Genomic DNA, 12,617 nt, shown 5'->3' with positions numbered 1-12,617 from the left:
TTCTTTTGTGAGACAATAACTTTATGATGCACTTGCAGCTTTACAACTTTCCAGACTGTTTACATTCACTACAACTACATTACACACTGCATGAAAGGTCATATTCAAACATCCATAATAGGGTTAATATGTACATTTAAGCTGAGTTCAAGAGAAAATATAAATGCCATCAGTTTTATGGCACATAAAGCTTGTTCAAATAAAATGTCTTCAATGTTAAATGTGTTTGTTAAGAGTTCTGATCAAATTAAGAGCAGTAAAACTAAGAAATCACACGTGTTTGTGCATTTTCTGACAGGAAACCTGATCATTAGCAATGCTAAACCTCGTCTGTATATATGAAATGATGCCAGATCTGTTCTCACAGTTTCAGAAAAACAAAAAATGGTTTCACATTATTTCACAATGAACATTCAAGATTTCCTGTCTGACTGCAATGAGATCATGCAACACAATGCACATTTGTGAATTATAATGAAGTGTAGACATGATGTAAATAAGAGATTCATTGTGCAGCATGGGTTGGAGATTAATGAAGGCTTGTGGCAAAAATGCCACCAAAATAAACAAAAACGCCCCACAAATTCAAGACAAAGGAGCAAAATCTGTCCCGAAATGGTCTCAAACTAGAATTGCGGTCCAAAAACAGTAATCAACATCGGGGCAAAAGCAGAAAAACATGCAAAATGTGATCCACAAAAGGAACCCTCAAAAACAGAGAACAGAAAACAATACTGACACAATCAAGGCCAAACAGAACATGGTATATATAGAGGAACTAATAAGACTATTGACACAGCTGAAAACTAAGAGAAATAATAGACAGAGCAAAGGGTGATGGGAAATAAAGTCTAGAACAAACAAAGTATAACCCAGCAGGAGTGGCTGTTATAGGCATTTCAGCAGATGGCTGTGACAAATTGCCCCTGCACAATTAAACAATGTCTTATAGCTGTCACGATTAAAATGAAATGTGCAAATGAATGAAAAGTATTCACTGGCACTGTATCTGAACGATTTTTACATGCTCTTTTTTTTGCAGCGTTGTGTCTTACAATCAATCGCTCTTTAAAAGTATTAAATACTCCTTTTCAATTTTATTTGGATATAAGTACAAAGGTACTTCATTTTTAATGTACTTAAGTATTAAAAGTAAAAAGTAGGCCTACTGATTGATAAATGCTTTTCTGATGCAATATGAGATTTGAAAAGGGAGAAAAAGTTTTGACAAAAGGAGGGTTCGAACTCAGGTCGATCGTGTCAAAAAGCACACGCCTTACCATCGATGAAATAGATACTGTACAAGCTCGATTTTCAGCAGTGAACACACACACACTGTGAACACACACCCGGAGCAGTGGGAAGCCATGCTGCGGCGCCCGGGGAGCAGTTCTGGGTTCGGTGCCTTGCTCAAAGGCACCTCAGCCGTGGTATTGAAGGAGGAGACCTCATCAAGTTTTCCACATTAAGTGAGGGGACACATAATATGTTCATGACAAATGAAGCTTTGTTTTTTTTTATTCTAAATTGACACTCATTTACTACTGTACTGTATGTATACTTGTACATACATGGCAGTTATATCCTTACCATCTCTACCTATTTTTTATGACATAGATGAGTTCCATTGGTGTAGCCAATCGATTGATGTGGAAGACACATTTGATCATTTCATTCAGAAATAATGTAAAATAATCGAAACGTTTACAAACATTAGAAACATGTATATTCCCCACACTCCACAAAAAATAAAAAGTAAAAAACAAACACAAATTATAGTGGCATTGACTATAAACATATAGCCTATTATAAACTCTAATACTCTATAAACTCTATAAACTCTAAACCCCAGCCTAAATATTTAAAGCGAAACTGAAACTAGTTGCTAGAAAATGCACAATACAAACTCAAAACAACCCACTTGCCTTTTCACAGACCTTTTGAGGGGCATGTGCTAAAACTGAAAAAAAGGTCCCCCCCCCCCTATTTTTATTGTTTTATTTTTGGTTACATCTTAATGACACATTAAATAACACAAAATAATAGTCTCAAAAGCTTTAGATTTATTCACTATTAATAACCATAATAATATAGTTTGAAGAAAAATATATATTTTTTAGCTATTCTGTTCGGTTTTATAAGCTAATTTGTATTATTTGGTTTAATAACATGTTTATGTGTCATTGAGAAGAGGGGAAGGTAAAGCAATGAGTCAAGTATTTTTGCAAAACTATTTTGAAACATAATTTAAATAATTATGTCCAACACAATTCCAGTCAAAATAGGAGATTATAAGAAACCATAGCCATACTGTTACTATATTATATCCAAAATTCGATATTGTGGAGGACTAGAGATGTTGATCTCATGAAGGTCTAAAATAAGCCAGCAGTGAAAAAATGAATAAAACATTGTGAAATGTACAGTTGTACTCACACACACACACACACACACACACACACACACACACACACACAAATCTTAATAAATAAAGTGTATCAGCAATCATAATTCAAAGAAGAATTGTTTTTATTATAAATATATAGGTGAGGAGGATCACTCAGTCGCTTTGTGTCAAACTCAAATGCAGGTATGGGGTTTTTGACCAGCAAACACATTATGTTTTCATCGGCAGGTTAGCTATATGAGCGCTCAGTTTTTCCTGTTGTAAAATACATTTGGCCAAAATCTCATTTGATTAAAGAGATGAAATGCTACTGTATGCACGGGCTATGACTACTAGGCCTCTCTCTCCGGTCCCACATGTCTCAGACAGCAAATACATCAAATATGAGTCTTTATAGACATAGTGTTTCTAGCTTAAGAAAATGCTGTTATTCAAACAACAAGATCTTTATTCACTCTTGAAACTTTGTTCAGCTGCTGAACCTCAGTTGTTCGTCATTCATTCAAGATTGAGGGTGTGGAGTTTACTGGCAGTTTAATCGCATCCAACATGATTTATTAATAGCTCTCACTGGCTAAATATTTCTAAAACAGGCAGCAAACGTAAAGGGTGACCAACAGCATTGGTTTACTGAAGAAGAAGAAGAAGAAAAACAAGAAGCCTCAGAGCGGGGCGATAAATATATATATTTTTAATAATATTGTATTTACTTTGTACTGAAATTAAGTTAAGGGTTAGGTGAGGTGAGCAATATATTGTCTGTTTGAGGGTATGCTTATATTGTTTCAAAATTCCTGCTGTATTTATTACATTGCTACTGTATTAATTAAATTTATAGTGTAATTTTATAGTTTTTTGTATTTTAGGGTGCCTGTTAAGACCTGGCTAGGGAAACTAGCACTTGTAGCTAACTCTGGCTTGTTTACAGCAAGTAACTTGTCTGTTGATTAAGGATCATTGTCCCTATCAAATAAATAAAATGAAATGAAATGAGTAGGACTGGTTATACGTGGAGTTTTGCAGAATTGGCAAGTGCCCTGCACATGTTGAGCCCTACCTGTGCCCTACCTGTGCATGTGCCTAGTGCCCGCCTCCGTCACTGGACACAGCGGGTCGAAGCCTCGGAACGGGGCGAGGAGGACCGGTTATACGTGCAGTTTTGCAGAATTGATCTAAAGTATATGAGTGTATGGTTTCACTGGGTGGACCTCGAGTATCACTTTTAGTGTCTAAGCAGTTTAAAAAAACACAATTTTACATTTATTAACAAGGAAAAGAATAAGCCAAATCTATGCAAGCGTGAGCTTTCCTCATGGGACTGAATACATTTGCATGTTTAACTTCTTTGGGCTCATCCAGCCTTAAACACAGGCTTTGATCCAGGAACTGTCTTTTGAAATAAAAGTGAAAGTTAAATATATAAAGTTAATTATATGCAAATACATAGCCTAATTCACAAAATTGTATCACTGAAAATCATGCAAAATTATATTCATCTTTTGAGAGATCAGTCTGCATTGAATGTATGTTTAGAGAAAGTTAACCACACCCCTCTTGACATTAAAAATTCCCCTCTCTGGAAGAACCATCCCTTTGTGTGTGTGTGTGTGTGTGTGTGTGTTTCCTGATAAATATTTGACACCTGAACAAAAGACACGCATGCGTTTTACCATGTAAGTTCTCATTTTTAACTATTGATTCATTTAATCTTGAGTTATTAAACCAATAGTTTTGTTTTGTATAAAACTAAAGCTGCTGAGGAAACACATGAACATGTTTACAATGAACATATTCATTAATGTGAATATGACTATGATGAGTGATGATTATGATGATTTTATTATTTATTTATTATGATGATATGTTTTTATCTGAGACTGAGTGGGATATCTGTTAGATTATGAAGCTGATGAGATGATTGTTGGAGGCAAAACCTGTTGTTTGAGGGTTTGGGTTTGAATGAGCATTACACTGGAATAATATACTGTTTTTAATCACACATTTTTATCATGCATATTAAATATAGTTAAATATTCATGCAAAATGAGAGGTTTTTTATTATCTGGGGAAAGCATTTACATGAATCTCTTTTGTGTAAAAACTGTAGCTATCTATTCGGACGGGACTAGCTCTACAGGGGGTCATTTGAGAAATTTGTTTTCAAAATCTGTCACGTCTGTGTTTTTCTCACACAACCGCTGTGATAATTCAAGATTCAAGATTCAAGAGTTTTATTCGTCACATACACAATTATACAGAGTATAACCAGCAGTGAAATGTAGGTCAGGTCCGCTCCAAGGACAGTGCAATTATAAAGTATACAAATATTAAGAGAAGAAAAGTAGAAAAAAATAAAAAAAATAAAATAAAATAAAAAGAATAAAATAAAAAGATAGATAAAAAGTATAAATGTGCAGGTCAGTATGTTGTTGACTTAAATAGTACTAAGAGGAATGTGCAAAATAATGTGCAAAAAAGTTGTACAGGGTATATAATAGCAGCAATATGAGGTAGAGAAAAATTATGAATAGCTTATTGATATGGTGATATTTACATGGATTCAAGTGATGTTATGACACAGAGTTAGAGTTTAGGAGCCTGATGGCCTGGGGGAAGAAGCTCCTCCTAAGTCTCTCAGTTTTTGCCATCAGGCTACGGAAGCGCTTACCAGATGGAAGCAAAGTGAATAGCTGGTTACCAGGGTGATTTGAGTCCTTGATTATTTTGACAGCTCTATTTTTGCAGCGTTTGAGGTAGATGTCCTGCAGAGAGGGGAGAGCAGACCCTGAGATGCGCTCAGCTAAGCGCACAACTCTCTGTAGTGCTTTGCAGTCCTGATTTGAGCTGTTTCCATACCACACTGAGATGCACTGAGTCAATACACTTTCTATGGTCCCTGAATAGAAAGTTTTCAGGATTGCTGGTGAGACCCTGAATTTCCTCAGCTGTCGCAGATGGTACAGTCTTTGCCTGGCTTTCTTTACCTGAGTTTGGATGTGTGTAGTCCAAGTCAGGTTCTCGGAGATGTTTACACCGAGGTACTTGAAGCTACTCACCCTCTCCACAGGGGTCCCACTGATCATAAGAGGTGTGTAGGGCTGCTGCTGTCTCTTCCTGAAGTCCATGATCAGCTCTTTAGTTTTGCTCACATTCAGAGAGAGACAGTTGTCCTGGCACCATGATGTGAGTCTCTCTACCTCGTCCAAGTATGCGGTCTCATCGTTGTTGGAGATGAGGCCCAGAACCACAGTATCATCAGCGAATTTGACAATAGATGTGGAGCTGTGAGAGGACACGCAGTCATGCGTGTAGAGAGAGTAAAGCAGGGGACTCAGGACACAGCCCTGTGGGGCTCCTATGTTCAGAGTGATGGAGTTTGAGGTGAACTGGCCAACTTTCACCACTTGAGGTCTGCCGGTGAGGAAGTCTTGAATCCAGTCACAGAGTGAGGAGTTTAGGCCGAGGTCTGTGAGTTTAGATGCCAGCTTGATGGGGACTATAGTGTTGAAAGCTGAGCTATAGTCAATGAATAGCAGCCTTACATAATTTCCATTGTTGCTATCCAAGTGTGTGAGGGAAGAGTGGAGAACGTGAGAAATGGCATCGTCCGTGGATCTGTTTGGGCGATAGGCAAACTGAAGAGGGTCCAGAGTATCAGGGATGGAGGAGCAAATGTGGCTCTTTACAAGTCTCTCAAAAACCTTCATGACTATAGATGTGAGGGCAACTGGGCGATAGTCATTCAGGCAAGAGGGTTTATTGTTCTTTGGCACAGGGATAATGATGGATTTTTTGAATGAGGTGGGAACCACGGCGGTAGCAAGGGACTCATTAAAGATAGAAGTGAACAAACCAGCGAGCTGATCGGCGCAGGACCTCAGAACACGGCCGGTTATCCCATCAGGTCCGGCTGCTTTCCTGACGTTCACTCCCTTTAGCGCCCTCCGAACCTCATCCTCCGACACGGTGATTACAGGATCATCGCTGCTCTGCCTGTTGCTTCCAGACGCGCTGGTCGGCAGAAACGCGCCACCGCCGTTGCCATCGAAGCGGCCGTAGAAGATGTTCAACTCGTCGGCCAGCAACGGATCTGCTCTCACCTCCGCGGAGGATTTGTTTCCGAAGTCACAGATGGTCCTCAGTCCCTGCCACATCCGTCGAGAGTCGTTGAGCTGGAAATGAGACTCAATTCTCTCTCTGTATCTGTGTTTGGCGGCTCTTACTGCGCGTCGGAGAGCATAGCACGATGCTTTGTACTCGCTCGTATTCCCAGACAGAAGAGCCTCATTGTAAGCGGCGGTGCGTGTGTTAACCGCGGCACGGATTGTTCTGTCCACCCACGGTTTCTGATTGGAGAATGTCCTTATCGTTATTGTTTCTGTAGCTTGCTCGGTTAGCGTGTTTACGAAGCTTAATGCTACATCCGTGAACTCGCTGACGTCAGAAGAACTCGCCCGGAACATGTCCCAGTCGACGTCATCAAGCGCCGCCTGCAGCATAGTCTCTGAGTGGGAGGACCAGCGCGTCACTACTCTCTGCACCGGAGGTTCCTGAACGAGCCTTTGTTTGTTGTGTTAGAAAGATGGCGGCATGGTCCGATTTGCCAAAAGCCGGTAGTGAGCGGGCTTTGTAGGCATCCTTGAACTGAGTGTAGCAATGATCCAGTGTGTTTGGTCCTCTAGTTGGACAGGATACATGTTGGTAAAAGTTCGGCATGACCTGCTTGAGGTTGGCTTTGTTAAAGTCCCCCGCGATGATGAAGGCAGCGTCAGGATGTTTGTTAATGTGGCCGCTGAGCACATCGTGAAGTTTAGACAAAGCCAAGCCAGTGTCCGCCTGTGGTGGAATGTACACAGCAGTAACAATGATCGATGAAAACTCCCGGGGCAGATAAAATGGGCGGCAGATAATGGAAAGATGGTCCAGATGAGGCGAGCAGGAACGCGATAGAATGGAGATATTCCTGGGGTCACACCATTTCTTGTTGATCATGAAACATACTCCTCCACCCCTGGATTTACCGGCCTCTGCTGTTCTGTCCGTCCGAAAGACAGAGAAGTTATCACTCGGCATTACAGCAGTGTCCGGGACCGAGGACGAAAGCCACGTTTCTGACAAACAAAGGATGTTACAGTCCCTAATGTCCCGTTGGAAACTAATCCTGGCTCTAAGATCGTCCATCTTATTCTCCAAGGATTGGACATTAGCGAGGAGAATGCTTGGGAGAGGAGGACTGTGAGCCCTTTTCCTGAGTCTGACTCGAATTCCAGCGCGCTTCCCGCGGTGTTTCTTGATCCGTCGCCTCGGGGGGGTGTTGTTTATCTCCGCGTTCCGAAGAATCTCCAGAGGCCACGCAGGATTCGTGGATAAAGTGTCCTGAAACAGGTTGGTGTAGCGGTTTCCAATGTCCAAAAGTGTTTCTATGTTGTAGGTGATCAGTGCCGACGTGAGATGTGTAAAAAGAGAAAGTAAAACTAAGTAAAAAGGAAGGTAGAAGCAAATTCTCAGTGGAGCGAACCTAACGGCGTCCGAACACAGCGGCGCCATCTTGGTTTTAGTAATTACGCCATCTATGTAATTCAAAAGCAAATTACCATTATCATTTGCCTATGATATACATATATATATTTACAACGCGTTTCCTTGTGTGTTTTGTAGCAACCATAAACGCTCTTATCGCAGGCATGTCTGATATGTTTGCCTCTCGCAAAGAAATAAAATAACAATAATAAAATCAAAGCCAGATCAAATAAACTGTTAACACTGGCTACTGTAATATCAGCGTCAGATAAGATTCACGTTCATTTCTGCACTCAATTACATAATGTTTTAATTACATATATCAATATTATAAATTAAACATGTTTTTTCTACAAATAAATAAAAAAATAAAATAGTTAAACTAAAGTAGCCACACATTAAGGAAGGCTATATGTTCACCATGGTATTTTAATAAGACCTGGGGCACTTTCAAGCTCACACCGGAGCACAAAGGGTTTTATATATGTTTTCTCATGTTTGGTGGGTGTCAAAAAATGTCAGCCCAATCAGCAGCAACATGTATATAAAGCACGTGGTATTAAAGAGACAGCTCGCACAATGCGTCCAAATGTGTGTCTGCTGCAGCTGGGTACACAACAATTGAAGATATTAGAAGACAGGTCTTTACTGAATTTCACCTTTTAATATCTGTGTTTTACTACATTACTACTTCATGCGATCTGCGTAAAAATAACTCCGTGTGGGCGTGGCCTAAATATATCTCTATAAGTGTGTGACGTCACATGAAAGCTATCACTATGTACTTATGCACTGTGTACTCATCCATGTATACAAAGTGCATGAATTTTATAAGGTTATTTTGTCATAAATAATCCGAATCTGATTGCCCCGTCGTCTTCGCGATGCAATTAAAGCTGCAACAGTTGAGTGCATGAAGCGTTCAACGTTCCATACTTCGGTGATTTAAGTGCATCATCTGGGTTTTTAAAGTGCTTATACTAATGGTAATCAATCTGAATGACTTTACGCAATGCACGCATGAGCGCATGATCTCTGCGACGCCCAGATGTACAAAACAGACCCTTGCACCTCTGTAATAAACACAGATCTTTGTCCCATCCGAATTAGTAGGCTACACAAAAATCGCAGACATCAAGTGATAAGAATCGAAACTCAAAGTAGTTCAGAAAACTAGTCCTGTCCGAATAGGGCTTACCACAGCTTTTCTGTTTCATCATCAGGTTGAAACTTCTGCTGCTGTTGTGGGTTTTCAGTTACAGTGGTGAGTATACAGTCATTTTTGTTTATAATTTGTAACAAATTTTGAATTTGCAGGAATGGTTATTCTAGTTGATTGTTTTGTTGAACCCCAGCCAGCTGGATTTAATTGACATTCTTAGGGGAGGGTATAGTATGGAAGGCCTTTTCCACCATTGAATAAAAAATTAAAAAGGTAATTGCGGCTTTTATCTCACAATTCTGACTTTTGTTTCTCATAACTGCGTGACACGAACTCGCAATTGCAAGTTATAAAGTTAGAACTGTGAGATATAAACTTGCAATTCTGACAACATATCATTCTTTTTTGCCCCCTCGGGACTTTAACTCACAATTGCAAGTTTATATCTCACAGTTCTGACTTGTCAGATATAGACAAGTAGGAATTGTGAGAAAAATGTCAGAATTGCGAGATATAAACTCAGGAATTGCATAAGAATTGCAGTTTTTATCAGACTTTATAACTTTATAACTCGCAATTGTGAGTTTATATCATGCAATTCTGTGAAAAAAAGTCAGAATTGTGAGATAAAAAGTTGCAATAACCTTTTTTTTTTTTTTTATTCAGTGGCGGAAGCGAGCTTCAATAGTATAGGCTGCATTCAGGCCATGTTGTAATTCTGAGATGACAACACGTGCATCTAAATTATGTGTTTCTATGGCACCAAAGCCCTCACATGCTCCTGAACTGGTATTACAACTTGTAAACTTGGAATGTTGTGAGAGTTTTGCTGCTTTCAGGCCATATGTAACTGCCGTAGCTTTCAGAAAGCTTCCAGTTCACAAGTTGAAATTATGAGTTCTACGAGAATGTGAACACTTTCTACAAGTTAGTATCTCCTAATACCAATTGGTAATTACGATATGGCGTGACCGCACCTTTAGGCTATGACTTAGGACCAGTGACAGATGTTACATGACTGCCGCCAGGTTAATTTTGGAACTACCTCTGAGTCCGACAGCATGGAAAGCTATGAGTAAAATTATGGTAATTACAACATGGCGTAAAGGCAGCATTCTGATAAAAGAACCTTATGAATTTCACACATTACATGCTTGATAGTGTAGAAGTGCATAGATGAGTTGAGTTTATTTGACACAAAAAGTCGCAATACACTGTTACAACTTTCTTGTCAAGGATAAGTTGCAGTAACTTATTTCCTTTGTGGTCCTTGCTTTAAAAGAGAGAAGAAGAACATCCTAGTCAAAAATCCGCTCACTCCCATAAAATAACAAAAGGTGCTTCTCACACAGAGCGTGAGCACTGAAATGAGTTATTTTTGGCACCTTATTGGGCTTAAATGATCAAATACACAAACAGCATTTACACTTTTATTGAATAACTATTAAACTGTCTGTATTTGCAGAAACCATCCCTACACGTGCGATGGGAAAAAAGGGAGGCAGCATCATCCTGCCCTGTGAATTTACGGCCATAGATATTTTTCATATTCGCTTAAACAGACAGTCAAAACACATCCTTGTTTATGAAAATAAATACTGCAGTAAACGAGTATGTAGAAAAGGAGCATGTGACGTCATCATCAAGGATCTGAGACTGAGAGATGCTGGGAAATACTTTTTGGAAATCTATTACATTAATGCAAAGTCAGTGTTGGAGCCACAAATCAGGACGTACCAACTTCATATTTACGGTAAAGTCAAAACTGATCAAATGATCTGCATGTGTTTCTGGTTTTCCTTTAGTAATTGTGTGATATTGCACGCAACCAGCAGAGACTCTGAATGGGACAAGCTTAATATTCAGATTACTCATCTTTAAATATGAATTTTCCAATGACTTTTCAAAATGATTACAACACCATTATAACAATGATTAATGTCTTTCTGTTTCTCCTCAGATGATATTTCTGTGAAAATAGGCGAAAGGCTAAAGTTGGATATTCTGTTGCCAGATGCTCATCAAGTTATGCATCAAAACAAAAGCAGCATGGAATGGAAGAAGGTCTGGAAGAGAGACAGCAAGAGAAGAGTTCATGTAGCACACGATCGACTGAAGGACTGTGACGGGATGCTGACTATTAAAGAGTTTACTGCTGATGATGCAGGAACATACAGAGTTCTGGACTATGAAGGAGAAATATTGATCACAGTGACGGTCACAGACGAGAAACGTACTGAGTTTTATTCATCATGATTTGAATGGCAAATTGATGCTAATGTGACTAACCTCTCAATATCCTCTACAGAATTAAAGTGAAAACTAAACTACACGGATGATGACAAAAAACATAGCAAAGAAAACAGGTGGCATTGAGAGCTTACAACATTTTAAGCATAAAAAATAAATAACTAAATAAATGTTCTTTCATCCCTCCTTCCTGCTGTAGTTCGCTGGGGTTTGTTGTTCTGCCGGTTCTGATTCTGATCGCTGCTATCATCAAAAAGATGCAGTGACGCCTGCAACATCTGGACAGAGGTTCTTGATCATCTGTCTTCAGAGCTAATGTTGTTTCTATGGTGGGGATCCCTGACAGACGGGAAAACCATGCACGGTATAATTGCAATTAGGGCTGGATTTGTTTGGAGACCTGGCAACCCTGTAGTTATTCAGGATAGTACTAAGTAAAAAAAACAAAAACAAACAAAAAAAAAAACATGTATTTTTATGATCCTCTTATATTGTTAAAATGTATTCCATTGCTTCCTAACTGTTAACCTGTATTTTGAATTATGCATTGCGTTGTGTTTAGTTTTAAAGCCAATGCCCATAAACTTAATGGAAATGGTTATCTTCTTAGCTGTCTGTCAGACCTCTGTCGTGTGTGTCATGTGTTCCTGCCTCTTGTGCCCTTAATAGGTTTGTTTCCTGTTCTCGTTTCATGTCATTAGTAGTTTATCCTTGTCCAGCCGTGTTCGTTAATTTACCTGTGTATTTATAGTCCTGTCTGTGTTGTGCCATTTCGTCTGGTCTACTCGTTACTCCCCGGTGTTGCTGTCAGTGTCTGCCCTGCCTTGTCTTGTCCTGATGTCCAGTAAAGACATCAAAGTATGTTGAGTTACATCCTCGTTTCCGTGTTTCCTGTGTCCTCCCTGCTGTGTGCACCGTGACACTGTCACAATATTTCTGTTTGTTTATAGGCTTTTGACTGTTTATATAAACATAGTTTATCATGAATTATAAACTATTTCTTTAGTTTAAAAGGCTTTCAATTTGATGAATTACTGAGGATTTAAGTACCCTCACAAGTGGCTTACATTTATTTATAAAAAAAAAATAAAAAAACTATTCATTATAATCCGCTAGATTTTAAATTAGAAATGGTATCTACAAAATACAGAATATGTGGAAGCCAGAATCCATGGGCGTCTGAAGCAAAAAATTTAAATAAATAAATAAAATAATAATAATTAGGCTTGCTGTAGATGCCATTTCCTGCATTCTGGTGCCTTTTAATTAAACAATTGT

General features: G+C 39.0%; 1 protein-coding gene across 1 annotated transcript; it reads left to right on the top strand.

The window, feature by feature from the left end:
• Positions 1 to 4,002: 4,002 nt before the first annotated feature.
• LOC306885155 (uncharacterized protein) lies at positions 4,003 to 12,324 on the top strand. Its single transcript, XM_079441511.1, has 4 exons — positions 4,003 to 4,080; positions 9,151 to 9,191; positions 10,555 to 10,842; positions 11,050 to 12,324. Exons 1-4 carry the CDS (start codon positions 4,067 to 4,069, stop codon positions 11,343 to 11,345), a joined length of 639 nt encoding a protein of 212 aa, XP_079297637.1. The 5' UTR covers positions 4,003 to 4,066; the 3' UTR covers positions 11,346 to 12,324.
• The last annotated feature ends 293 nt before the right edge of the window (positions 12,325 to 12,617 follow it).

This window comes from Barbus barbus, assembly GCF_936440315.1.
Source record: "Barbus barbus genome assembly, chromosome: 19".
Lineage (NCBI taxonomy): Eukaryota > Metazoa > Chordata > Actinopteri > Cypriniformes > Cyprinidae > Barbus > Barbus barbus.
This window is presented reverse-complemented; position numbering and strand designations above follow the sequence as displayed.

Bases quoted from the DNA above. Each gene is read 5' to 3' on its own strand.
- LOC306885155 (XM_079441511.1), top strand. The intron at 9,192-10,554 runs GTGAGTATACAG...CTGTATTTGCAG, and splicing joins GTGGGTTTTCAGTTACAGTG to AAACCATCCCTACACGTGCG. The intron at 10,843-11,049 runs GTAAAGTCAAAA...GTTTCTCCTCAG, and splicing joins GTACCAACTTCATATTTACG to ATGATATTTCTGTGAAAATA.